This window comes from Diabrotica undecimpunctata, chromosome 1 (assembly GCF_040954645.1).
Source record: "Diabrotica undecimpunctata isolate CICGRU chromosome 1, icDiaUnde3, whole genome shotgun sequence".
In the NCBI taxonomy this organism is placed as follows: domain Eukaryota; kingdom Metazoa; phylum Arthropoda; class Insecta; order Coleoptera; family Chrysomelidae; genus Diabrotica; species Diabrotica undecimpunctata.
The window spans coordinates 206,208,070-206,234,845 of record NC_092803.1 but is presented as its reverse complement, the minus strand read 5'-3'; the positions used below and the strand labels follow the sequence as shown (position 1 = coordinate 206,234,845).

General features: G+C 36.2%; 1 protein-coding gene across 1 annotated transcript in view; it reads right to left on the bottom strand.

The window, feature by feature from the left end:
• Positions 1-9,531: 9,531 nt before the first annotated feature.
• Col4a1 (Collagen type IV alpha 1) overlaps positions 9,532-26,776 on the bottom strand; it is a 32,958-nt gene continuing 15,713 nt past the window's right edge. Inside the window, exons 3-15 of the mRNA XM_072521067.1 lie at positions 25,907-26,058; positions 18,366-18,608; positions 17,651-18,303; positions 17,414-17,586; positions 17,110-17,352; positions 16,826-17,047; positions 16,433-16,738; positions 15,907-16,374; positions 15,378-15,761; positions 14,216-15,299; positions 12,428-13,318; positions 11,044-12,284; positions 9,532-10,567 (exon numbers count right to left, since the gene is read on the bottom strand). Coding sequence (XP_072377168.1) covers positions 10,310-10,567; positions 11,044-12,284; positions 12,428-13,318; positions 14,216-15,299; positions 15,378-15,761; positions 15,907-16,374; positions 16,433-16,738; positions 16,826-17,047; positions 17,110-17,352; positions 17,414-17,586; positions 17,651-18,303; positions 18,366-18,608; positions 25,907-26,058 — 6,318 coding nt within the window. The 3' untranslated portion in view covers positions 9,532-10,309. The remainder of the gene's footprint in view (positions 10,568-11,043; positions 12,285-12,427; positions 13,319-14,215; positions 15,300-15,377; positions 15,762-15,906; positions 16,375-16,432; positions 16,739-16,825; positions 17,048-17,109; positions 17,353-17,413; positions 17,587-17,650; positions 18,304-18,365; positions 18,609-25,906; positions 26,059-26,776) is intronic.

Here is a 26,776-nt window from a genome sequence, read left to right as displayed (position 1 = left end):
CTATCCAATTATTTGTACAATTTTCATTTTAGAATTTCCTATCACCATCTCATGAGCACTGAGCCTTGTCAATTTACTTTCACTCATATTGATCATTCTCCCTAAAGCTGTCCTAACACTAGTTACTTAGTACTCGCTCTTAAAATAAGAATAGCGTATATATTATCAAAAGATAATAAATGCATTATAAAAAAAATGTCATATTTCCCACTATATTAACATTATCAAATGATAAACGCAAATAAAATTGTGGACTATTTAACAGAATGGAAAAAATTTATAAAATATGGGAAATAAAAAATGTATACAGAATGTTATCTATTTTTTATATAAAATTATTTTTCGTCGTACTTTATGCGCCATCTAGTTTTTAAACCACAACGCAACAAGATGTAATAAGATGGTTTCTTTATTTCTCGCCACAAATTTTGTGTTAGATGGTGCAAAGTAAAACATTTGCTAAATAAAATAGCTAAAGTAATATAAATATATTATTTAGGTCTTATTTTAGACCCATTTTATATAATATTTTTTTATTATAAGTATTAGTATTTGGTAATTTTTGTTAAGTTACACCTATTTTTCGGTTATTTGATGATTTATTAAACGAACGCCATGAGTTTTATTATTTTTTATTGTAACCTTTTTTTATACCTCTTTTATAACTAGACTTGGGCAAATATGCAAAAATAGTAAAAATATGCATTATTTATGCATTTTTTAGAAAATATAAACATAAATTTAGAACATAAAACAAACAAAATAAAATAATTAGAAAACAATATAAATAAATTTAAAAATAAGTAGGTAATTGTAATGTACTAATTAATTGTAATGAAAGTAGTAAAAAAGTAAAATAATATTCCTCAGAATTATGGAAACAATAAATGACCAAATGTTTTTTAAAATTTTCCAATGAAAACTTATGGTTTCTATCTTTGTATAATATATTTGTAAATTGAGAAACTTCTCTCCACATCAACGGATCTAATGGGAGCATATTTTAAATTCACAAAAATATTTGGCTCTAAATCTATTTCTTCGCAAAAATTACCAACAAGAACGTCAGCTACCTCAGTAAGTTTCTGAAAGCCCATTTTTTTTAATTATTGTTTCAAATTTTAAAAAAATATCTTTTTAAGTGTCACTTTTAACATTTTGACAAGCTGAAACAATTTATTTAGCATCTAGCAGAGATTGGCAACTTTCATCCGTTAAGGCGTCAATTATATTTTTTACATCTACGAAATAGTCTGAATAGAATGTTCCCCATCGTATGTTAGAACGTATTCTGATGGAAGTGGAATATTTGAAAGCATTTCTTTATAAAATTGTATTTTTATAGGAGATTTGAGGGATACAATTTTATTTTGGTATTAGGGAGTTTGGAAAAGGAACCTTTTTTCTAATTTCTTCCGCAACATGGAATGAACAGAGAAATACACCCATAAAAATGGAGTTAAATAGTTTGTGTTTAGGGTCGCTGCCTGGGGATCGCCAGGGCACGTCTGGAGCTGGCGCTAGATGTAACAACATGCGGGAAGTCGGTGGCAGGATGCTGCAGAGGCGGGTTCCTGTCATACAGTCAGCCCAACAACAATAACAACCACAAGCGAGCCAAAGAACACCAAGAGCTCCACTCGCTGAAGGTGCTGCACTGGAACATTACACGGCGCTTACTTAAGCGGGACAACCGAGGCTACGCATGAAATCGACTATGTCCATGAATGAAAATATTTTGCGCTTCTATTACCAGGTGACAAACCTCAAACAACGAGTTGCTGATCAATACTGGATAATTACAAGAAGCAATCTTATCCCAGAGACTAGACGCAATAGCATCAGAAGCGAAGGCGAACGGGAGATTAATCACCAAGAGGTAAATGTCGATCAAGTCCCTAATGAAATAATATGAGCAGATTCCTGAGCTTGCCATACAAGAAACTCAACCTGATAATATACAACAAGACAACAACGAGTTACGTGATACCTTGGTAAGCGAAATAACGCGCGCTGTACAAGAGTTAAATAAAATAAATCCACTTAGCAGAGCACCGCGTCCAGAAATAAATTCTTCTAAAAAACTAGGTGCTCTGTTACAAATTATGAATACTGAAGTCCTACCCAATTACGTCGCAGAAGTCCATACGTGGAATATTTGCACATGCTTCTTTACAGTGCATAAACAACAACAGCTAATGTAATAGGAATTAAGATCAGGACACGACGGGGTACCAATGTCGGAAGGACACATAACAGAGTTGCAGCCTGTGAAAAACAGCTTCTAAACAAAATTTAATTATTGCGTAGGGACATTGGCCTAATGACAGAATATGTACGAGGAATAACAAGTAGAAAAGTCATTAAAAGAGCTGATAATCTCGCAATATGATCCAGAAAACAACACAGCTCAACAATGTCTGGATACATTAAAACAAAAACTCTCAGTTTATTCAGGACGACTAAGAAGGTACAAAGTAAGTAACAGTCGGAAATGTGACAATGCGCTTTTTAAGCATGCCGAGAAGGCGCTGTATTAGAAACTTAATTAAACTGTCGAAAGTGCCAATAAATCATACCCAAGCCAAGAAGAAATTTAGGAGTTTTGAGGAAATCAACTTTCTACACCAGCTTCTTTTAAAACCAATGCTGGATGGATAGAAGATACGGCGCACAGCTGTCAACACTACCGTACAACTGTCTATGAACCCTTCACCACAGAAGAAGTCTCTGATATCATCAAAGAGCTTCATAACTGGAAATCTCCTGGACCAGGAGAAAATCAAAACTTCTGACTTAAGAAATTGTGAACACTAATTAATCGTGTTATTTCCAATCTGCAGGAAATACCATCATTCCTAACTCAGGGAACAACTTATTTAATACCGAAGGATCAAAATAATACCCAAGATCCAGCCAAGTACCGCCCAATTACTTGTCTTCCTACTCTGTATAAATTGGTCACATCCTGTGTACCATCTACCAATACCACGCTCTAAACAATATCATAGAACCTCAACAGAAAGGATGCACTAAGGGTTCCATGAGTTGCAAAGAACAACTTATTAACGGCTAAGTCATTTCTAACCAGACATACAACAAAAAAAGGAACCTGTTCACTGCCTTTATTGACTATAAGAAAGCCTTCGACTCAGTGCCGCATGAATGACTGGTAGATAGATTAATAATATGTAAAGTGAATGATAATATAGTGACCTTCTTAAGACATATAATGACAGATTGGAAGACTGAAATTCACCTCCAAATACCTGGTGAAAACAATATTGAAACAGAAAATATCACAATTAACCGCGGCCTATTCCAAGCAGACTCGCTGAGTCCATTGCGATTCTGTCTAGCGATGAACCCACTATCCTATAGATAAAGTCACGTTGAGATGGCAGTGTACGGATATAGGATAACAGCGTTGCCAATTCTACTTCCATTGTAAGTTTTGCTACTTTTGTAAAATAAGCAGGGCCAAACTCATGGTAAACTAAGATATGTTTAGGTAAGCTAAAGTTGTTAATAGAAAATTCGTGAATGAAATAAATGGTAATAATTCCTAAAATGCTGTGACCTTCTTAAGACATATAATGACAGATTGGAAGACTAAAATTCACCTCCAAATACCTGGTGAAAACAATATTGAAACAGAAAATATCACAATTAACCGCGGCCTATTCCAAGCAGACTCGCTGAGTCCATTGCGATTCTGTCTAGCGATGAACCCACTATCCTATAGATAAAGTCACGTTGAGATGGCAGTGTACGGATATAGGATAACAGCGTTGCCAATTCTACTGCCATTGTAAGTTTTGCTACTTTTGTAAAATAAGCAGGGCCAAACTCACGGTAAACTAAGATATGTTTAGGTAAGCTAAAGTTGTTAATAGAAAATTCGTGAATGAAATAAATGGTAATAATTCCTAAAATGCTGTGACCTTCTTAAGACATATAATGACAGATTGGAAGACTAAAATTCACCTCCAAATACCTGGTGAAAACAATATTGAAACAGAAAATATCACAATTAACCGCGGCCTATTCCAAGCAGACTCGCTGAGTCCATTGCGATTCTGTCTAGCGATGAACCCACTATCCTATAGATAAAGTCACGTTGAGATGGCAGTGTACGGATATAGGATAACAGCGTTGCCAATTCTACTGCCATTGTAAGTTTTGCTACTTTTGTAAAATAAGCAGGGCCAAACTCACGGTAAACTAAGATATGTTTAGGTAAGCTAAAGTTGTTAATAGAAAATTCGTGAATGAAATAAATGGTAATAATTCCTAAAATGCTTTTATACATAATACCGCAGTTAATAGGGAAAAAAATATGAAAAATATTCTACAGGTTTTTTAATGTTCTAAACGGTAGATAAGGATGATGATACTGATGATAATTCCTTGAAGAATTACAGCCAATTTTGCTTTGTTTATTTTTTAAAGAAAGATGAAGTTTGGAAAAAATCATTTTTTTGCCTATTTTGTTCCTCGTGCATTTTAGGGAAAAATGTTTCAAATAAATGTTGCAGATCTTAAACAGTTTTTTAATTTTTTAGTTTGTAAATTAAAATACATAAACAAATGACTGAGATAATTGCAAAAAACCCCTAATTAAGGCCCCTAGAACACAAGGGTGTAAGTGCAGTTGCTTATCACTTAGCAACTGATATCTAACAACAGGCACGTACTTTTGGCTTCAAACTTTCTACATTAACAACAATAACACCATCAAAAATTACATGTCATTGAAAACATGCTGAAAACTGAAAAAGTGCTACCTAGGTTTTTAAATTTATATCGAACTTTGAACAAAGATTTTTCAAAACTTTGTTTTTGGCACTTACACCCCTTGTGTTCTAGGGGCCTCAATTGTGCACTAATTTATTAAATGTTCATAACTTTATTTTTTGCATAATGACGTCTAATATAACTACTTGAAATTATGTCGATTAATGAGTTATTTAAGTGTGCTACATTTCAACCAGATCAACTAAATATTTTATTACCTTTACTGAGAAAAGAATACCCCCGAAAAACAATTTTCAATCATCTTCATTTTCATAATCTAGTTCATCTTCAGAGTCATCGTTTAATGAAATTCTAATAGGTTCAATGTCATCTTGAATGTTGTCTACTGTCCAAAAATTATTCTCCAATTTTATAACATGGTTGACGTAATTTTTCCAATGTCCATTGTTCTGTACTTTATCATAACCTTCATAAATCAATGTTTTAACGTCATTTTGTTTGAAACTTGAATTCTTAGAGGACACGTACCGTTTCACTTCACTCCACACCATTTCTATTGGGTTCAGTTCACAGTGATAAGGCGGAAGTCTTAAGATATGTACATCTACGCGGCATTGTTCGTCACTGTGATTCCTGTATTTTTCACCAATACAATCAATTTTGTATTTGTCATAAATATTTTTAAATACATTAGCAGTTTCCAGAAGTTCATTTTTTAAGTAATCTTCTTCAAAATAAATGTCCTTTTCATAGAGCCACTCCTTAATTTGACGTTTCGCCCAATATTGTTTGGGAAAATTTAATTTCCTAGAGTGATAAGATGCATTATCCAAGATAATGACATTCTTTTTATTTTTTGGGAGATTCGGTATTAACATCTCTTCAAACCATTTTTCAAATAGATCTCCGTCCATCTCTTCATGGTAATCTTCAGCACCTTTTTTGGCAAGAAAAGTGATGTCAGCACCTTCAACAAATCCGTCTTTGTTTCCTGCATGGACTAAAACAAATCTTGGTCCTTTTCCGGTCGGAGTTTTTAAACCTGTGGTAAGTCCATTTACGAAAGCCTGTCGGCTATTTTTTATTGTTGTATCTTGCCATACTTGCCCATTGGTTATTCCAGTATTAACCCATGATTCGTCCATATAAATGATATTGGCTCCTTCGTTCCTCAGTTTCTTTATTTCCCGGAGATAGTGACGCCTCCAAGCGACTATTTCTTGTTTTTCTATTAATATTGAATTTCTACCTTGTTTGCCATATATAAAACCCATGTCGTACAATAGTCTTCTCAACGTACTCTTGGAAAAATTCGGAAGATGCTCCATTTGCTTAATTTTTTCTAGTACTACGTCAAGGGTTGGAGGAATATTGTCCATAAAAAAACCGTGCACTACTTGTCTTATTCTAGACCGAGTTGCTTCATCATATCTATTCTCACGACTATTCAAATAACCGGTTCTTTTTTTTCTTATAGGAGTTACGAGTGGACCATTTTTTCTTTCACTTCTATATCGGAATATCGTTCGCTCAGAGACTCCAGTCATAGCAGAAACTTCCCGCACTATTGTTGATACACTTTTATCATTATTACTGTTTGATAAATAGTTAAAAACATTTAACACTATTTTTTTGCATTCACTATTTAACAAATTACCGTTTTTGAATTTTATTACACTCGCGGCCATTTTGACACTGACACGACACAAACGTCTGATATCAACTGAAAATTCTTTTAATGACTCTCAAGTATTTACCTGAATTTATAATTGCTGGCATTAGACAATAATTTTGAATTTATAAATAGGTATATTTTTTTAATTCTAAATTATTTTTTAATGTCTGTAACTGTAAATGCAGGTAGAGAAAGTGTGTCATTAAAAGGACATTAAGATCAAAAACGGATTATACAAATAATTATTTCATTTCCACGAATTGTAAACAATTTTGAACAGAAGATATAATTCCGAAAAGACCAGATTTCCGAAATATAACTTTCTATTTTTAAAATACCAACAGAAAAATTATATAATTAAAAAAATGTAGTATTTTTCCGTTTCACATTCATAAATATTTCCGAAATTATAATTCTTTTATAGGAGCCGGCCCATAACGTACGATTGTAGGTACGATTAAAAACTGACAACAATGTAGTTATTTCTGGCATATAGAAAGTACAGGCCTATCTCTGGAACGCTGCCATCTGAATGTGAATTTATGTATAGCTATTGAACTCCACTGACTCAGGTTTTAGCATTAAAAACAACAATACTGTAGTGGCGGAGCTTAATCATCTGTTGTATATGGATGATTTGAAACTAATGGCTTCCACTCGAAATCACTTAAATAAAATACTAAAAACTGTAGAAACTTTCTCAAATGATATCAGTATGCATTTTGGGTTATATATGGAGCAAAAGGGCAAAACAGCTACTCCGTTCACATCTTAATAGTAAAAATTTGTTTAAGACATTAAATACCTACGCATTTTCCGTGTCTAGCTACTCATTTGGGATTATTAAGTGGACTAAAACATATACAGAAACTCTTTAGTGAAACTTACGAACACACCGCACAAAGACACAAAAACATATCCTCGAAGTGCAGTAGAAAGAACGACATTACCGCGGTATTTAGGAGGACGAGGACTTAAAAATATAAGTGAGCAACTAAAAAAACAAATTACTCAGTAAGAACTCATTTTCAGATGCAGGCGGAGACATTTACTCTTCATCGCGCGATTTGTGCAGTAGATGACACAACGCCGCTAAAACTGAGGGAACAAGATTTGCGCATAAACCATCTAACTAAGCAAGAAAAAATGCGCACCTGGATGAGTAAACCTCTGCATGGGCGACATCTCAATGAGATCAGCCAAGAATATGTCGACAATACAGCGTCGAACTATTGGTTGACATCAGGAAAGATGTTTCCCGAGACTGAGGGCTTTCTACTTGCCATTCAGGATCAGGTTATTCCAACTAAAAATTACCTGAAATATATTGTTAAAGATCCTCAAGTCCAAAATGACAAATGCCGATATGGATGCCAAGCCCAAGAAATCATCCATCTTACCGGGGGCTGCCAGGCGTTTGTCGGAACTGATTATAAAGAACGCCATGACTCAGTAGGAAAGATTATCCACCAAGAACTAGCTGACAAACTGGGACTTCTCCAAACCGACCATCTTCCTTATTAACAATATGTACCTGACAGAATGCTTAAAAATGACAACTACAAGCTATACTGGGACCGCACTGTGCTCACAGACCAACCAGTGGCACATAATAGACCGGATCTCATACTAGTTAATAAACTTACCAGGCAAACCACACTTATTGATGTGGCGATACCTAACACCAATAATTTTCGTGTTAAATACAACGAAAAGATCTCCAAGTATAGCGATCTAGAAATACAAATCAGGAGACAATGGACAATGGAAAGTACCCAGACAGTACCTATTATTGTATCTACTACTGGTGTTATTCCCAAAAACCTCCTAGCGAACATCAAACAGCTGGATCTAAATGAACATTTTTATAAGGCCATGCAGAAAGCTGTACTCCTCGCGACGTCCAGATGTGTACGAAAATTTTTGGGAGATACTCCACCAAACCAAGTCACCTAGGGCTCGATAACACGGAAAGAGTCCCACCAGAGCTCAATCCTTTTGATACCGTAGGTATCTGGGATGAGTGAATTTTCCCCTTAGAGGGAGTGTGAGCCGTATGGCTAAATCTGGATAATCATTTAATCACAATTATTTACCACAGGAGGCTGTAATACCCTTTCAGATTTCTAAGATCCCCTTCAGATCAAAATACCTTACTGGTATCTACAGATACCGGTAAGGTATTTGTGTACACATCTAACCAGAGAGTTATTTTTTTTATAAGTAGATAAATATATGTCAGAGGACTAATCCGTCAGATTAGTTTCTCGTTTCACTTGCGATATCTTTTTAATCGAATACCGAAGTGTACAAATACTTTCTATTAGCCGAGTAGGTTGTATTTTCAAAGCTAGGGGTTTTTTTTTCATATTGTTATAATTTGATGCTAAGGTTTACCTACATGGGTTTATAGTTTATAATTGGGTATTTCAATGTATCAAAGTTTAGGCTGTACTTAATAGGTGAAGGGTACGATAGGTTAAATTTAATGGATATCTGAATATTTACTAGAACTAAGTAGGGATTAAATTGAATTTTAGATAACATCTGTTTTATTGGTATTTCTTTTTCATTTTCAGAAATTAGTTTAGATACATACTTACATAGAAGATACATAGGCAAATATACGTTCATACTTTCCTGGTTCCCATATTTTTTTGGTAAATTCCTGAATTCAGTAACTTTATTCTTATTCATTTTTTTACATTTACATTTTTAGTCAACTATCTTTTACGGGCATACAAATTGGTCAAATGCTTTCTTGGGTGATAATTTTTTACCACATTGCCCATCTTTAACTCATTCATATTTGTTACAAAGGGCTTTCTACTGGTACTGATTATTCTTGTGCTTTCCAATCGCAATTCGTTTATGCCAATAATATCCATGTTAATTCTGTTCATTTCCTAATTAAATTTTGTAGTTTGCCTGCTGCAAATAAGCTTCTGACATTCCAAGTAGCAATTTTGTGTACCTTCAAGTTCAAACCAGGATATTCTTCAAACAAACAGAAATAATAGGCACAATTCCGATTCTAATTTTTCTCCAACAACGATGACGTGAAATGAAACCAAGAAGGGAGAGAAAAAAATACGAAATAATTTGAAAATAAAGTTTATATTTATATAAATTTATTTACATTATTTTGGTAAAGTACATTGGTGACAAAATATATCTGGGAAACACGCCGCAGAAAATACAAAATCCTGCTCGGTACAATATTATATTACAATGGCAGTGCTGAATGAAAACAATTAGTTACAATAACATCGAGTTTTTCTGCGCTGTTGACTAGAGCGTATCTCTCAACTGACCACATTCAGTCAACGAAAATGTCAGTAACAGAACAATGATGCCGAAAAACATTTTCTGCGTTCTTCGAAGCACGATATTATTTTATTTGAAGGTAATTTTAAGTAATGTAGCACCAAATTATATCTTTTAAAGATAGGTAATGTTTTATTTTATATATGAATTATTTCGTTTCGTTTGGTAAATGTTTCATATACGTACAACTTATAATCTATTATCTATACAAAAAAATCTTTACATGCTATATTGTTACACAAGATGGCACGGCAGTATTAAAGGAAAGTTATAAAAGCTTACTATACAAATTTGGCAGATTGGTACTTGGCAATCGAATTGAAGGTATCACGATGGATGGCTAAGTACCGAACTGACAGGAACACAAAGATGATGTCTCTCTTACGAAATGTTTGAAAACTCCATTTATTTCTCTAAAAAAATATATAATTTTGTGTCTTTAAATATTAAAGCATATATATTAATGTAATCGGTCGTTGGATATTTTCAAATAATCTTGGTAACAGAGACATCGCTAAATATTGATTTCCTAGGCGAGCAAGAACCAAACTATGTGTTTCTTATGCAAACTTGGCATCTACTGATTCTGTCCCTGACATTTCCTGCTTTAAGTGTCTGTTTCTGAGGTTTCTGGAATTGTTGGTTGTTGTCAATGGTCGCCAGCCAGAAACTAAGAGTGTTGGCAAAGTAGTGACATGATCCTTGAGCACCGTTACATTCGATGAACGGTGTGGCTCTAAAGTCCTCCAAACATGAACCGGGACTGGAAAGAGATTGACCTCCTCCTTCGGCTCCGGCTGCAGTGTGCTGCAAAAGATAATCAATTTTCAATTTAAAGCAATTCATTAACGTATTAACATATGTAATTTTTATTACAAGACAGATTATGGAAAAATACATTAAATCTATTGATATTCTAAACGGTCATGCTATTTTAACTTCCATATTTATAAAAATTATCCAATTTTTATCTTTATAATGGATTTAATATATAATATATTCAAAATAGACCTTCAGAGCACCTCAAACAATTAGTTTATTGCAAAAATTGTTGTAAGCTAGCTCCAGGTCTACACATGTATCTACACCTGGTCTATGTGTGTTAACGATTCCTGTCGGATAAGTACAGATCTTCCTATTCATAATAAGTAAAGTGCTGTGTAAAAAATTGGATTCTCTTCATTGAAATAAAAGCCGTGTACTTGAGATGTGGGAAATGATGAGTTTAAAATGTGTGGCAAATTTGTTGAAATGTCTAACAATAAATATCAAATATTTCTTACCATGACAAAACTGTAGCCGATCCACAAGGAACTCCATCCGTACGGGCATTCTGGAAGTGCTAAAGATTGACTGTGCACGGCAATGACGCTGGCAGGGGCTTCACATACGACACATCTTGATATATACTCTTCAATTTGAGATTCTTCTACGGGCATCATTGGTATAGCTGCACTGGTGGAAAGCCAATAAGATTTATCGTTTCTACTTGCGTAGTTACAGACGTTATTAACATCACAGAACACAAACGGCATCGTCGAAAACTTCCTTATACAAGAACCAGCGTAACCTAAGTCTTGAGTATGTGCTTTTTCATTGCCCTCAACGTATAGTAAGGAATAACCTTCCCATAATTTGATATGGCCTCGTTCACAGCTTGGAACTTCTTTACTTTGACTGTGCCTGACCAGTAAAGAACCAGTAAGATAATCAGGGACATCAACACAAGAAGCACCAGGTTCACCCTTTGGACCGATGTCACCGATGGAACCTTGAAGTCCTATTGCTCCTTCGATACCTTGATCACCTTTTTCTCCTGATAATCCAGGCGATCCTGCAATACCAGTAAATCCTCTCTCGCCTTTATCACCCTTTTGTCCGTGAACTCCTGGTATTCCGTCGAGACCTGCAGGTCCCGTCTCTCCTTGCATTCCAGGATTTCCAGGAAAACCTCTATCTCCTTTTGGACCTGGAGACCCTTGAAGTGCGCGCTCTCCTTTGTCACCTTTTTGACCTGGAATACCCGGTCTTCCAGATTGTCCCGGAATACCAGCATCTCCTTTAAGACCAGGTGGTCCCATTGGTCCAACAATTCCAGGTTCTCCATCGAAACCTCTATCTCCTTTTTCTCCCGGATAACCTGAGATTCCTTGCAATCCTGTTTGTCCACGATCTCCCTTTTGTCCCGGAGCGCCGAAAGCACCGGGATTACCTCTCTCTCCCTTTTCACCTCGTTGTCCAGTGGCTCCTTCTAATCCTGGCTGTCCTGGGGGCCCCGTTGGTCCTTGCGGTCCTGGTGCTCCATCAAAACCTCGATCTCCCTTTTGACCTTGAAGTCCCAAGGGACCTGGTGGACCGGGTGGTCCTTGTCTGCCAGCTAAGCCTGGCAATCCTGGTTCTCCAATTTGTCCTGGAGTTCCTGGTAGACCTTCTCTTCCGTTTTTGCCAGGTATTCCAGGCAAACCTTTCTCTCCCTTGATTGTCAACCCTGGTAATCCAGCTACTCCAGAAAGACCTCGTTCACCTAAAATCAAATTATTGATAAGTTAGAAGGCTAATTAAAAATAAGCTTGGTAATTGGATCATTCCATTAAAAATGTTGTATAAAAAAAGTTTATATTGGTTTAAGAGTAGTAAAGTAATTTATCCCTCTTAGTAAGTACTAACCTTTAGCTCCTGGACGCCCTGGACTTCCAAGATTTCCTTTAATACCAGGGAAACCTGCATCTCCTCTGTCTCCTTGAAGACCAATAGCTCCGGAAAATCCACGGTCTCCTTTTTCACCTTGTCTACCTTCCAATCCAAATGGTCCTGGTTCTCCCTTATCTCCCTTAATTTGTACTAATGGACCTGGAGGACCTCTTTCTCCTACGTCACCTTTTTCTCCTGCAGCACCGAAAGGTCCGGTGGAACCTGGTCGACCTCGTTCACCTTTTTGTCCTTCATATCCATCAAGACCTGCCAAACCTCGGTCTCCTTTCTCTCCTGGAAAACCAGGCGCTCCTGCAAATCCTCTATCACCCTTTTCTCCATTCGTTCCTGGAAAACCGTCCATTCCTGGTGCTCCTTGTTCACCTGGATAACCTCTATCTCCTTTTACTCCAGGGAAACCTGGCGATCCGGCATCACCCTTTTCTCCTTGTATTCCTGGTAAGCCATCTAAACCAGCACCTCCTTGGTCACCTTTGTCACCTTTAGCACCGACAATACTCCTTCCTGGTGTACCTGCCACACCTTTATCTCCGGGCAATCCTTGCAATCCTGGTAAACCATCAGCTCCTCGTAAACCTGGTAATCCGTGTTCTCCCTTTTGACCCTTTTCAGATGCAGTACCAGGTTCACCTTTTCTTCCTGGGTTACCGGGGTAACCAGTTTGGCCTTTATCGCCTATAGGTCCTGGGGATCCTGGTAAACCTGGGGGACCAAATGGACCAATATCACCTTTTTCACCAGAGAAACCCTTTTCCCCAGGCATTCCAATTAATCCTTGAGGTCCTGGAGGCCCTTGGAATCCACGTTCTCCCTTTTCACCTGTTCTTCCAGGTAGACCATCCATACCTAAAACAATTAAAGTTTCGTTTTAAATAGACTCGATATCATTAGTTATCTCAAATTAAAAATTCCATCAGAAATCATAAAAACCATCAAAATTCCATAGACGATATTTAAATTAATAATCAAAGAGTTTAATAAGAAAAGTAGAGCAGCTAATGTCACACAAAATAAGGAGAAGCTGTAACGTTATGAACCTCATAAGTTGGTTATTTTTCTTCAAACAATTATTTGGTTTCAATTTCTTTTGATTTTATTCCAATTGTTAACCTTCTGTTTTATTTTACTATTTTTCTTATAAAAATAGTTGGCGCCCAATTTTTCTTTCAACTAGTTCAAAATTTCAAATTATTTCAATTGTGAGCTGATATTTCTAATAGACGATTTGAATATCACTTCAAATTAATCGAAGTAGGGGTATATCTTTCAAGTGTATTTAAAGTAGAATTTTAGTTCATAAACCCATTTTATTTGTTCATTTCTTCTTGGGTTTTTATTGGGATTTTTCTTGTTGTCGTCCGTTTTTGGTGGAACTCACCAATTAACACCAAGTAATGTTCACCACAACACCTGCTGATTGAATGGGTGTAGCAGGCTACCATCCTAGCTAATATCACTAAAGTCAACATCAATGCTGCTACAATTACAGCCAACAACAATGCTGTTACTACTACATATTTAACTCCATTTAAAGCTACAACCAGTTCTCCCCCAGAAGTGACAGTATCTTTTATTAGCTATATAAAGTATATTTTTACATTTATTTTATTGTGAAGCAAAATTTGCAAAAATTCTTAGTTTTAATATTCCAAAAATATAAATATTAGAAGACATTCGAGACATTGGTGATTGATAAAACAGAATTTAAAAAAAAAAGTAATAACGAATATATCAAGCACTCACCTGGTTGCCCAGGAGTGCCAGGTAATCCTATAGCCCCCTTAAATCCTTTTGGACCAGAAGAACCAGGAAATCCTGCTTCTCCTTTTAAACCTGGGAAACCTTGCAAACCGGGTCGTCCTGGTTGTCCCCTAGGACCTAATTCTCCCTTGGATCCCGGATATCCTGGACTTCCTTCACGGCCATCGATACCTGGAGGTCCAATAGGCCCGGGCTCTCCTTTTTCACCTGCTGGGCCCGTTAGTCCATTTAATCCTGGCGAACCAACATCTCCCTTCTCCCCCATTAATCCCGGAAATCCGTCATTACCCCTAGGACCCGGTTTACCCGGGAACCCAGGTAATCCTTTTTCTCCTGGTTCACCAATAGGACCAGGTGGACCAGGAGGTCCTACAGATGGTATACCTGCTTCTCCTTTAGAACCTTTACCACCTGAAAATCCAGGGAGTCCTGGAGCACCATCTCTTCCACGGTCTCCAGGGAAACCCATTGGTCCTTTCTCTCCTTTGTCACCTCTTGGACCCGGCAAACCTCTTCGGCCAACAGGTCCTGGTGGACCAGTAGGTCCTTGAGGTCCTGAAGGTCCCAGGAATCCTTGATCACCCTTTTCTCCTTTTGCTCCTGTAAGTCCTGTATATCCTGGTTCTCCTTTGGAACCTTTGGGTCCAGTGTTTCCTTTCATTTGATCAAAATAATTTTCCGAACATCGTCCAGGAATACCTTGAGGACCTCGGTCTCCCGGAGTTCCCGGAGCTCCTTTATCTCCTGGTTCACCCTGGTATCCAGGTTCTCCTATTATACTATCACCCTTTTGTCCTTTATTTCCGGGAATTCCAGGTTCTCCATTTCTTCCGTCTAAACCAGGGAACCCTTTGAATCCCCTATCTCCTTTTTCACCTTGCCGTCCCATTAGACCCATGTCTCCCTTCAGTCCTGGTCTTCCAATAGGACCTGATGCTCCTGGTAGTCCATCTATACCTCTGTTACCTTTCTCACCCTTTTCAGCTTTAACTAGATTAACTGGAACTTGAGCATTAATACCAGGAAGACCTTGGTCTCCAGGAACTCCATCACTTCCGGGTTCACCCTAAAAGTGAATAATATTTTTAAATTTTCATTTACCTTTTAAATTGTTTGCATTATTTTCTGTCGTTATAATACTTACAGGCTTACCAGGTGGTCCATCTCTACCAGGTAATCCATTAGAACCAGCTGGTCCTACAAAACCTGGCGGTCCAGGAGGTCCTCTTGGTCCTGTGGGTCCATCTCTACCATCAAAACCTCTGTCCCCTTTTTCCCCTCTAGCACCAGGTATACAATTAATACATTGGCCACCTCTATCCCCCTTGTCTCCGGGCGTACCCGGTGCTCCATGTGCTCCTGGTCGTCCTGCGTTACCCTTCTCTCCCTGTGGTCCGACAGGACCTGGTAATCCTGGTATACCATTTAAAGCGTCTCCGGGTACACCTATTGGTCCAGTAAAACCTTTTTCTCCTTTTTGTCCCTTAAGTCCATCGCGTCCCGGTTCTCCATCTTCTCCTCTTTGTCCCTAAAAGTATCATAGTTATTTATTACAAAAAGTTACAATAACGACTAATCGATTAATAATTCATGATAATCATGAGTATTAATATAGTATTTTATTTAAATAAATTTTTTAGTAATTGCTTAGTAACAGAATATTATTTTCTTACCACTATCGTTGCTCCTTTTTCTCCACTTAACCCTCTAGGTCCCTGTGGACCCGGTGGTCCTGGAAAACCTCTACCACCGTCATGTCCAGGTAAACCTGGAGCTCCAGAATCTCCCTGCTGACCTTTCTCCCCGGGAATTCCTTCAGGTCCAGGTGTGCCTGCTAGACCTGGACCACCTACTGGTCCCTGAGGACCTCTTTCTCCTCGTAAACCTGGAAATCCATCTACACCTTTAGGACCAGCGACTCCAGGATAACCTCTTGGTCCTGGCGGACCCGGTGGTCCTGGGAATCCTTTTCCTCCCCCTGGTTTTCCTTGAGGTCCTGGAAGACCTATTTGCCCTGTAGGTCCATCCCTTCCCGGTTCTCCCTTTTGTCCATGTTGTCCTGGTAAACCTGAAAGACCCGTCAATCCTCTATCTCCCTTTTGACCTGGAGGACCTGGTGGACCAGCAAATCCGTCACGTCCCTAGATGATAAAAATTATATGTTTAAAAAGTTTTAATATTCAGTATTTATTAGCTTACTCTTGGACCTGGAGCACCTGGCAAACCCTTTTCTCCCTTCATTCCAATAGTTCCAGGAAGACCATAGTCTCCTTCAGGACCCGGTTCTCCTTTTTGTCCTGAGACTCCATAATCTCCACGATCTCCTTGCATGCCCTTCTCACCTCTTGGTCCAATTAAAGCAGTTTGGTTAAGTTCGTGATGCCCATCCGCAGGTTCTCCCTTTTGACCTCGAGGTCCCACAATACCTTTGTCTCCTTTGGGACCGTAGAATCCAAGACCAGGCGTTCCTTTCTGACCCTTAGTACCAGGTGGTCCTCTAGGACCCTATAAGTATACGATTAATTATACGATAATATATAATAGTGTACTGTGTAATCTATTTACGACATAATATAGAAATATTAGACTTACACTTGATCCGTGATCTCCTTGTGGCCCGGGCAGACCAGTTTGACCTGATGGTCCAGGATTACCAGCAGGACCTGTAACTCCGTCTCGTCCCGGTTCTCCTTTCTGCCCTTTCAATGTAATTTCACAATGAGCTGCTTCTCCCTTTTCTCCTTTAATACCAGAAATACCTGGTAAACCGCGTGGTCCAGGCTCTCCAGGATGACCATCTATACCGGGAAGACCCTATAAATTTTCTTCAGTTATACTTTCTTGTAATATATTAAACAATAATTATATATACTTACATCAGTACCGTTACAACCATCAGTACCAGGTATACCGGGAGCTCCAGGTGGTCCCATAACTCCAGGAATTCCGTGTAGACCAGGAAAACCGGGAACTCCAGTTTTACCTCGTTCTCCTTTCGGACCTCTAGGACCAATAGGACCAGTTTCTCCTTTATCTCCTTTATCTCCGGCTATACCTTCGCCTCCTGGATAGCCTCTTTGTCCTTTTTCACCAGGCAAACCTGGTGTTCCTGGAATACCCTGTTAAAACATGTAAATTTAAGTTAAGGATTACAACTAAAAAATTCACAAAAATACTTACTCTGGCACCTTTTTCCGCAAAACACTTTGGTAAAAATTTGTCCACGCCAGCTTTTGGTGAATCGAAGACATCGTAGCTGTCTGAATATTGTCTTCTACTGCTTGTTACTCTTGAACCATAGCTTCCTGACCTTGACCGGGACTCGTTGTAAGAATTAGATCCGTATGCGCCTCCTAAACATATTTAAAAAATGTATAAAAATAAAAATGGTATAAAAATGAGATGTGAATAACATACCTATTTGTGAACCAGCTCCTGATTGTGAGCCTTGTCTAAACGATCCTCCTGAAGAGTAACTTCCTCCTGATTGTGAATTAGAACCATAATTTGTTGAATAACCTGAACCTTGACTTGATCCTGAAACAGATCCTGATGCAGAAGCGGAAGATCCATATGTTGCACTAGATCCAGTATTAGTTCCATAAGGATTTGATCCATATGAACCACCTGATTGAGAATTAGAACCTCTATTGTAATAGCTTCCTTCTTGTGAACTTGGGGCATAAGGAGCTCCAGCATTTGGACTTGAGGAACTTCCAGATTGTGAACCGGAACTGTAAGAACCGCCTGATTGAGAACTGGAATAGCTTCCTCCTGGCGAACTTGGGACATAAGGAGCTCCAGCGTTTGGACTTGAGGAACCTCCATATTGTGAACCAGAATTGTAAGAACCGCCCGACTGAGAACCAGAACTGCCTGAATAAGTAGAACCAGATGGTTGCCCACCTGGGCCGTATTGTCCTCCACCCACTGTTCCTGAAGTTGAAATTGATCCGCTTACTGTATTATATTGTGATCCAGGAGATCCTGAACCTGTCCGATATTGTGGCCCGTATTGTGCAGTTCTTGGATCATAGCTGGGACTACTGGGATCAAAACGGGCATCATACCTTAAAATGGGAATGAGATGTTGTGAGTATACAATGTTTAATGATTAGGAAACGTAATTTACCTTTCACTGTTTGGATCTAATCTCTCGTCGTATCTTGGATCTCTACGATCGTATCTGGGATCGTAACGAGGGTCTGCGGGATTAGACCTTGGATCAGGATACGACGCAGTTCTGCTGTCTCCATTGTCAGGAGCAATTGTTGTGTAGTCATCGGCTCGGCCTGAATTATACGAACCAGTAGCATCGTATCCACGTCCAAACTCATCCGGACTTATGTAATCATCTTCATCTGTGAAGTCTCCCCTAAAACAAACAACACGCAAATTAAAATCTTGCACAAAGAGATTGAATAGGCCAAAATGAAACCAGCTTGGTATATAATAACAAAGAATTGGAATTAAAATTTATTTAATAATGACAATTAAGTTGGTCGGATGATTTATAAAAAATGAAATATACGATAACAGTGAAATAAATGTATAATCCTATATAGTACATTTTTAAAATATTTCATTTATGATACGCTTATTTCATATGAACTATTCCCTCTACCTAAACTCATTACTTTCCGAGATAGTTTAAGTTTTTTTCAAATTTCGGGAATAGCTTTAACTTTTGTAAGTAGAAATCACTTTGTCTTGTGTAATTGATGAAGAGAATTATCAACAACCTTCATAGGTTGTTTTACAACACACTACCCCCCGTTGAAGCACTAGCTTTAACATTATAAAAAGCATTAAAAAAGAGAACATAGAAAACACTATGAATAATAGTAAACAAATTCATATAACACAATATGAGTAAAACTACTAAAAATAATAACATTAATCATTCATTATAAAGGTTATTGTGCGTTTGAAAATCCCATCCTTAGTTTTAACCGATGCAATTCTCACTCGGCCATCTTTACCTGGAAAAACTTCCATCACTGGTGCCAATGACCAGTAGAGAGGAGTGAGACTGTCTTCTTTAACTAGCACAAGGTCATAAGGTTGCAAATTTTTGAATGGGCAATTTTGAAGTCTATTCAGATAATCAGTCGACCACGTTCTCCAAAAAAGTGTAGTTTCCGGATAGATGTGTGTCTACTCCTGGTCGAGGTACGAGGTGAAAGACTTTACGATTAAGAAGTGACCAGGACTAAAATATGTGAATATATATTCACATATTTTACCTTTTGCATATTTACACATATGATATGGGATCATTAGAGAACGCACAAATGGGCCGAAAATTAAGTACGACTTTAAATTGGATGAGTACCTTACTGAAATCTTCAAATGAAATTTTGGGATGGCTTAATAATCTGTAGATATGATGTTTAGCGCTCTATATAGAGGTCTTCCAAAGTCTTTCATGATAAGGAGATCAAGTTTCTATTGTTTTTCAACTAATTTGAGAGGAGGCAAAAAATTCCTGGATGAAAAGGAGAGTCGGATTATTTTTCAAATAATTCTTCTTCTTCTTCGTCTAGCCATTCACGTCCACATCTGGACATAAGCCTTTTCAAGTCTTCCTTTCCATTGTTTTTTATTGTACGCTACTTGTAGCCAATTTTTCCCGGCAGTCCTTTTCAGATCATCTGTCCATCTCATAGGAGGTCTGCCTCTGGGTCTTTTGTGTTGGTATGGTCTCCAGGTTAAAATTGATCTGTGCCATTTGTTTAGATCGCTCCTAGCTACATGTCCAGCGTATTCCCATTTCAATGATTTTAATGATTTTTGCACCACATCGGTGACTTTGGTTTTCTGTCTTATCCATGTGTTTGTTTTCTTGTCCTTAAGTGATATACCTAGCATTGCTCTTTCCATCGCGTGTTGAGTGACTCTAAGTATATTCATATTCTTTTTTGTGATTGTCCATGTTTGTGTCGCATAAGTTAATATCGGAATAATGCATGCATCAAAAACTTTAGATCTAAGATGTAATTGAATTTGTTGATTTCTGAGTATATAGTTCAGTTTACCGAATTCTGCCCAAGCTAACTTTCTTCTTCTTTTTATTTCTTCAGTTTGAATTTCCCTATTTAGTATTATTTTTTGTTCTAAGTATATATATTCTTCAACTTTTTCTATAACTTTATCGTTTATTATTGTCACGGTGTCTTCGGAGTGCATGACTTTTGTTTTGTTTAAATTCATTTTCAGTCCTATTTTAGAAGATTCGGTATGTAGTTCTAAAAGCATGGTTTGCATTTCTTGTAGGTCAGTAGCTATCAGGATTATGTCATCTGCAAATCGTAGATTACTGAGGTAGCGGCCATTGATGTTTATTCCCTTATATTTCCAATTTAGGTTTTTAAAAACGTCCTCCAAAACTAAGGTGAACAGTTTGGGTGATAAAGTATCTCCCTGTTTGACTCCCCTGTTTAATGGTACAGGGTTCGTGTGTTCATTTTCATTTAGGTAGTATGTAGCTGTAGCTTGGCTCATAGTTTCTTTTATTAAGTTAATATCTGCTGTCTATTCTACAATTTTGCATTGCGTTTATTACGGCCGTGTGTTCTATGGTATCGAAAGCTTTTTCGTAGTCTACAAATGCTAGGAAAACTGGAAACTTGTATTCGTTACATTTTTCTATTAATATTTTTGTGGTTAACAGGTGATAGGAAGTTGAATAGCCTTTTCTAAAACCTGCCTGTTCATATGGTTGGTATTCGTCTAATTTCCTTGTTAGTCGAGTAGTTATGACTTTGGTGAGTATTTTAAACAGGTGTGACAGTAGGCTGATGGGTCTTTAGTTTTCCAATTTTCGACTATCATCTTTCTTGTGTAATAAGATTACTTTAGAGTTGTTCCAGCTCTTAGGGAGTTTGCCCTGATGTAAACAACTGTCCACAAGCTTAGTTACAATTGCAATTAGTTCCTTACCTCCTTCTAATATCATATGTGTGGTAATACTATCTTCTCCTCCAGCTTTATTTCTCTTCATGTTTTCCAATGCTGTAGTTACCTCTGAAATTGTTACTTTTGTCATTATTTCTGATCCAACATTTTTCATTAATTTTCGTGCTGGTCTCATCTCATCATCTTGTTGATGTGTTTTGCAAAGTTCTGTGTAAAATTCTTCTATTCGTGTCAGTATGTTTTCTCTAGTTGTGATTTCATTTTCGTCTTTTCCCATTAATGATATCATCTGACGTCGTCCTAATGTCGGTCTGAGGCATTTAATACTCTTATTTTTTTCAATAGTTGTTGCTATTAATTTTTCGTTTTCTTTTCTTTTTTGTTGTCTGATTCCTTTTCTAATCTGCCTATTAAGTTCTCTATATTCGTCGGTTCCCCTTTTGTTAGATTTATTTAAGATCTTCCTTCTTTTTATTTGTTGTAATATTTCTTTGTCTAATTTATTGTATGTTATTTTTGGTTTTTTCAGTTGCAGAAGGCTTTTATTCACTGTTTCGGTAATAAGGTTATTCAAATCATCAATATCATTGGAGTTTATCTTCAAATATTTATTAAGCTTAAATCGCTGACTTTTCGCCTCAAGAAAGTTGGTCGCATTATCAGAGAATGTAGTCTGAGGGAGACTTCTTCAAGACTGCTTCTCTCATTAAACATTGTATGTGCAACACTTATTTCATCTTTTAAAATCAATTCTACAGACAAATAAATGGTGCCCGAATTGGTTCCCCACTATTTCCAGCAAATTGCCAATATCTTTATGAAATACTTGCAGACCCGAGCACTATCCACATCAATGCTTAAACCCGCATGTTGGCTACGATATGTTGACGGTACATTTGTCTGAATGGTATACATCCTAGTAGCCAGTTTGCGATGGAGGTTAAAACTGGTGCATCTCTATCGTTTCTCGACGTTATCATAAAGAAAAACCAATCCCAAGGTTTTCATCACTCCGTTTATCGAAAACCCACCCATACCAATCTTTACTTGCATGCCAACACTCAACATCCACCTTCACAAATTAATTCAGGAATTAATACCCTTGTCTCCAGATTGATACGCCTTTGCTATGATGCAAGTAGACTCGCTGAGCTCTCCAGTTTAAAACAAGCCCCCATCCAAAATGGTTACCTCGAAAATCACATCAATAGGAGCATCCACAGACATCAACCCCCCTCAATCTCAACGCAAATACTGAGACTCTCATCATACGAAAGATGTTCTTCCTTACATCAAAGGTGTCACTGACAAAATCGACAAAATTCTTAAATCAACAGGAATAAAGATAATATTTACTCCCCAACAAAAACTTTCATCTCTTGTCCGATGAATCAAAGATAACATTCCAAATGAACAACAAGGAGTTTATGAAATTCCTTGTGTAGACTGCCTCCGATTTTATATAGGCCAAACAAATTGCAGAATTCAGAATAGGATTTATGAACATTCCTTTCAAAGTTCTTAAAAATCATTATTTCTAATATCATAAATAAAAATCCTTATTATATTAAAGATTCCAATGACCTTATTTCTAAAATTAAAACATTCATGTACCAAATAACCATAAATTAATATCTTTAGATGTCATTTCATTACACACTTACATCCCAATAAAACTTGCCACTGACATTAGTGGCAAGTGGAATGACGTAAAAGAATACATCCCATTGCAATAATTCCAATCATCTGTAGAGTTAACATTAAACTCAACATACTTTTTATATAAGGACGAAATATACCAAAAAAAGGATGGATGTGTAATGGGTCCAAGTATTTCTAGTGTCATTGCTCAACTGGTTCTGGAAGACTTAGAAGAATCTGTCACGAATCATTTAATATGTACCATTCTTCCACCGCTATATTGATGACTGTATCTGTGCAATCCCAACAAATAAAATGAACGAAATTTTAGATAATTTTAACAGTTACCATCCAAAGCTAAAGTTTACTATAGAAATTGAACAAAATAATACAATAAATTTTCTGGATATCACCTTACATCGCATTAATAACAGTTATAAAATTGTGGTTTACAAAAGAAACATGGTCTTCACGATATCTCAACTACAAATCCCATCATCCATTTTTCCATAAGAAATCTGCAACTAACAAATCTTTTAGCCAAACATAACATCACAGTGGCTCACAAAGGCAACAACCTTTTAAATAAATATTTTACTAAATTAAAAACACAGACTCAAAACATCACATATTGTTTACGAGATACCATGTATTAACTGCGAAGGTGTCTATATCGGGCAAACTAGTCAACTGCTTCAATCCAGAATTCGTTCTCACAAATATAATAGGAACAACATCACTGCGCTCACTAAACATGAAAATGAGAAGAAGCATCAAATTGACTTCGAAAACATCAAAATTTTTAAGAACCCAACAAAACAAAAAGAAGAGGGAGATACGAATCGATAGAAATAAAAAAAATTACTACGCAATCAATGACAAAAAAGATATATAAAATATATTTCAATCTGATTTAAATAATAATAAATGTAACACCATAAAAAACTCTTAAAGTCATAGCATATCGACGGTGTCACGACAGAAAGGCATAAGCGCCATTGACAGTTTTTTTCAGGAGACACAAAAAACTTTTAAAATCGCTTAATATTTCTTTTTTTACATTTTTTGGCATTTTATTATTATCGAACTGATGCATTTTGACTTACCATATGTTAGTTATAAAACAATTATTATAAACATGAGATATTTAACATTTTGGTGCTTACGCCTTTAATGTTAGATTCGGTTACCATATTTGGAAAAAAGTATATTGATCAAAAAATGTCGCTTAGGAACTTGTACGCCTTTTAATTTTACGGAATTATAACAAAAATGGAGAATAAATCTTTTCATTTCAAAGCATAACAATTAAGTAAAAATAATACAAATTAAACAATACACAATCATATGTTTATGAGTTTCTTACAGTTATATTGGTGTAAAAAAATACAAAAATAAAGTTAATATAATTATCACGTTATATTAAGTAAAAAACAACAAAAACTATTAAAACGTACCATTTTTTCTACATTGATAACTAAGTAAGTTGTATAGTTGTTATAAAACTAATAGAAATAAAATACAAATCAAAATTTGATAACAGAAAATAACATTTATCAATAACAAAACAAACTAATAGAAACGAAGGACTGATATAACAGAAAATTGAACCAGTTGATGAGCTAGAACTAATGCTGTCAATTTCAGTCTCATTTTTAAAAAATACTGTCAAGGATGACGAATCTGATTCGGAGTTTAAAGAATCATTTTGTTGTATAAAATCATTACAACCTATCTTATCATCAACTAATGAACTAAATACTATTGCTGCATTATTACTACTATCATCAGTATCATCACTATCTGAGTAAGGTACAAGCTTTTTATCACAGGTTAATAAATCAGTCTCTTCTTCGGCAGTTTCATCAATATTCGAAAATAAACGGCTGTCAATATTCAAATTTGGACTTAGAGGAAAACTGAAATCCACAATAGCATCATCATCTAGAACAGAACTAGGCATTTGGAGTTCTTGTTCATGGCCTTTTAGTACAGGCTCTAAAAGAACATCACGCTTTACCGCTTCATTGAGGACCTCATTTTCAGTGGAAAATGAACCATGGTTTTTATTATTTCCGCTGAATTCCTGTACATTGCTTTCCTGATCTTTCCAAATGAATTGCAATGCAAGATTCATTATTTTGTGCCCCCGAGAAACCATTAAAAAAAAAAGAAGTAAGCGCCATTCAAATGTTAGTTTTTTAAAATAGTATTACTACCAAAATATAACTTTAAAATTAAAAAAAAGAAAACTATACAACAAAGTCAATATATATTTTATTTAGGTTCAAACCTTATTTAAGTCGGTTAAGTAGTAACTTCTCTATGACAAATCTAAGTCATAGTGTATTTTAAATGGCCAAATGGCGGTTAGATAAACGAAAAAATTTTTTCTGAAAAGGCCTAACCGACAGTCGGTAAAATTGTACATTCTTATGGTATATTATGATTTCTCAAGATAAATAATCTAACTAAACGCTTAACAAAACATTAAATATTAATAATATTTCAAATTATTGTTTACCTTATTGATATAACCACGTTTTCAGACCCAAGACGTAAGCACCACCTTTCACTACGGATCTTGTCGCTTACTGATTTCGGTGTCTCATATTTTAAGAAACTCATTTGGCGGTTAGAAAATTCAAAGCTTGTTTTAGTCGAGTTGGAATTTTTTACAGCTGCGTCATTTTAATAGTCGATAGGACGTAAAATGTATTTTATTTTGATACCAAAACATAAATTTATAAATTTTGGCGCTTATGCCTTTTTGTCGTGACGCCATCGATATCTCCACTTTACATTTTTCGAAAACACCAACGACACGCCCATATAAAAATAATTATATACTAATGACAGTAAACCATGAAATATCAGATATAAATTTTTACTTCAGTCAATTCATTAATGTCAGTGTCCCGTTTTACGTTTTGATAAGTGTTTTTATATATTTTACAATAACATGGTAAGTGATTGATTCTAGAAAAGGCGTAGAAACCGTTTAAATTGTAGTAATATAGCAAAAGTTCGCATTGAGAATTATTTTTTGTTATCACAGTCTTTCAGAATTGTATAAATTTACTTTAAATTATTAAATTATTTTATGCATCTTACCCATCTTCATCTTCATCTGAATCGAATGGAAAAGTATCCTCAGATTTTTCTAAATTTTCGGCCTCATTTCCTCTTCCGCCATAACCAACTCTACTCGAATGTCTACCGAAGAGACCTGTTCGATTCTCTGCAGGGTAATTACTCATAAATTGCTAGAAATGCAAAAATAAATGGTTAGTTATTAGAAAATTTTAAATCATATTTTTATACAAGATTAAAGAAATAAACAAGTTTTTTAATAAATACAGTTAATTTTACCTTGTAATTATTTAAATTCTAAATTTTCATCTCAGCCTATTGTATCAAATAAAATCCACCTGTCTTATTTAACAATTTCTATTGTCTTATGTTTATAAATGTTTAGAAATAGTTATAGTGTATGGCTTGTTAAGGTTAGGATTTCATGCCGTTTTCCTGTAGCTTCTGGTGCTTTCTATAATTTTTATCGTCTTGTTGTCCTTCCTTTATACAAGCAATTTTGCGTTGTTTTTGAAAACGCCATATTTCTTTTTGTAAACCATGAAAATCATGCTCCTATTCTTTTGAGAAGCGAGAATCATTTCTTTTTATCACACAAATTCGACCAATCTTTCTCTCTCATCATACTATGTATATCCTCATTAAACTAAACAACCCCTTCATATATTTGTTTTAGAAATCTGGCACTTATTGCTGGCAATTTCGGGCAGTATATAAGGAGAAACTCATATGTGGCCAGTACTTAAATCAGCGATCTGTAATAAATTTAACAGACGACCACCCAACTACACAGCAGATATTTGCAACTCACTATTATACTCCGGGTCGCTCAATTATCTCTCGCTCATTTAATGGCTTTACGGTTTTCAAAAACTGTGTCACTTAAAATAT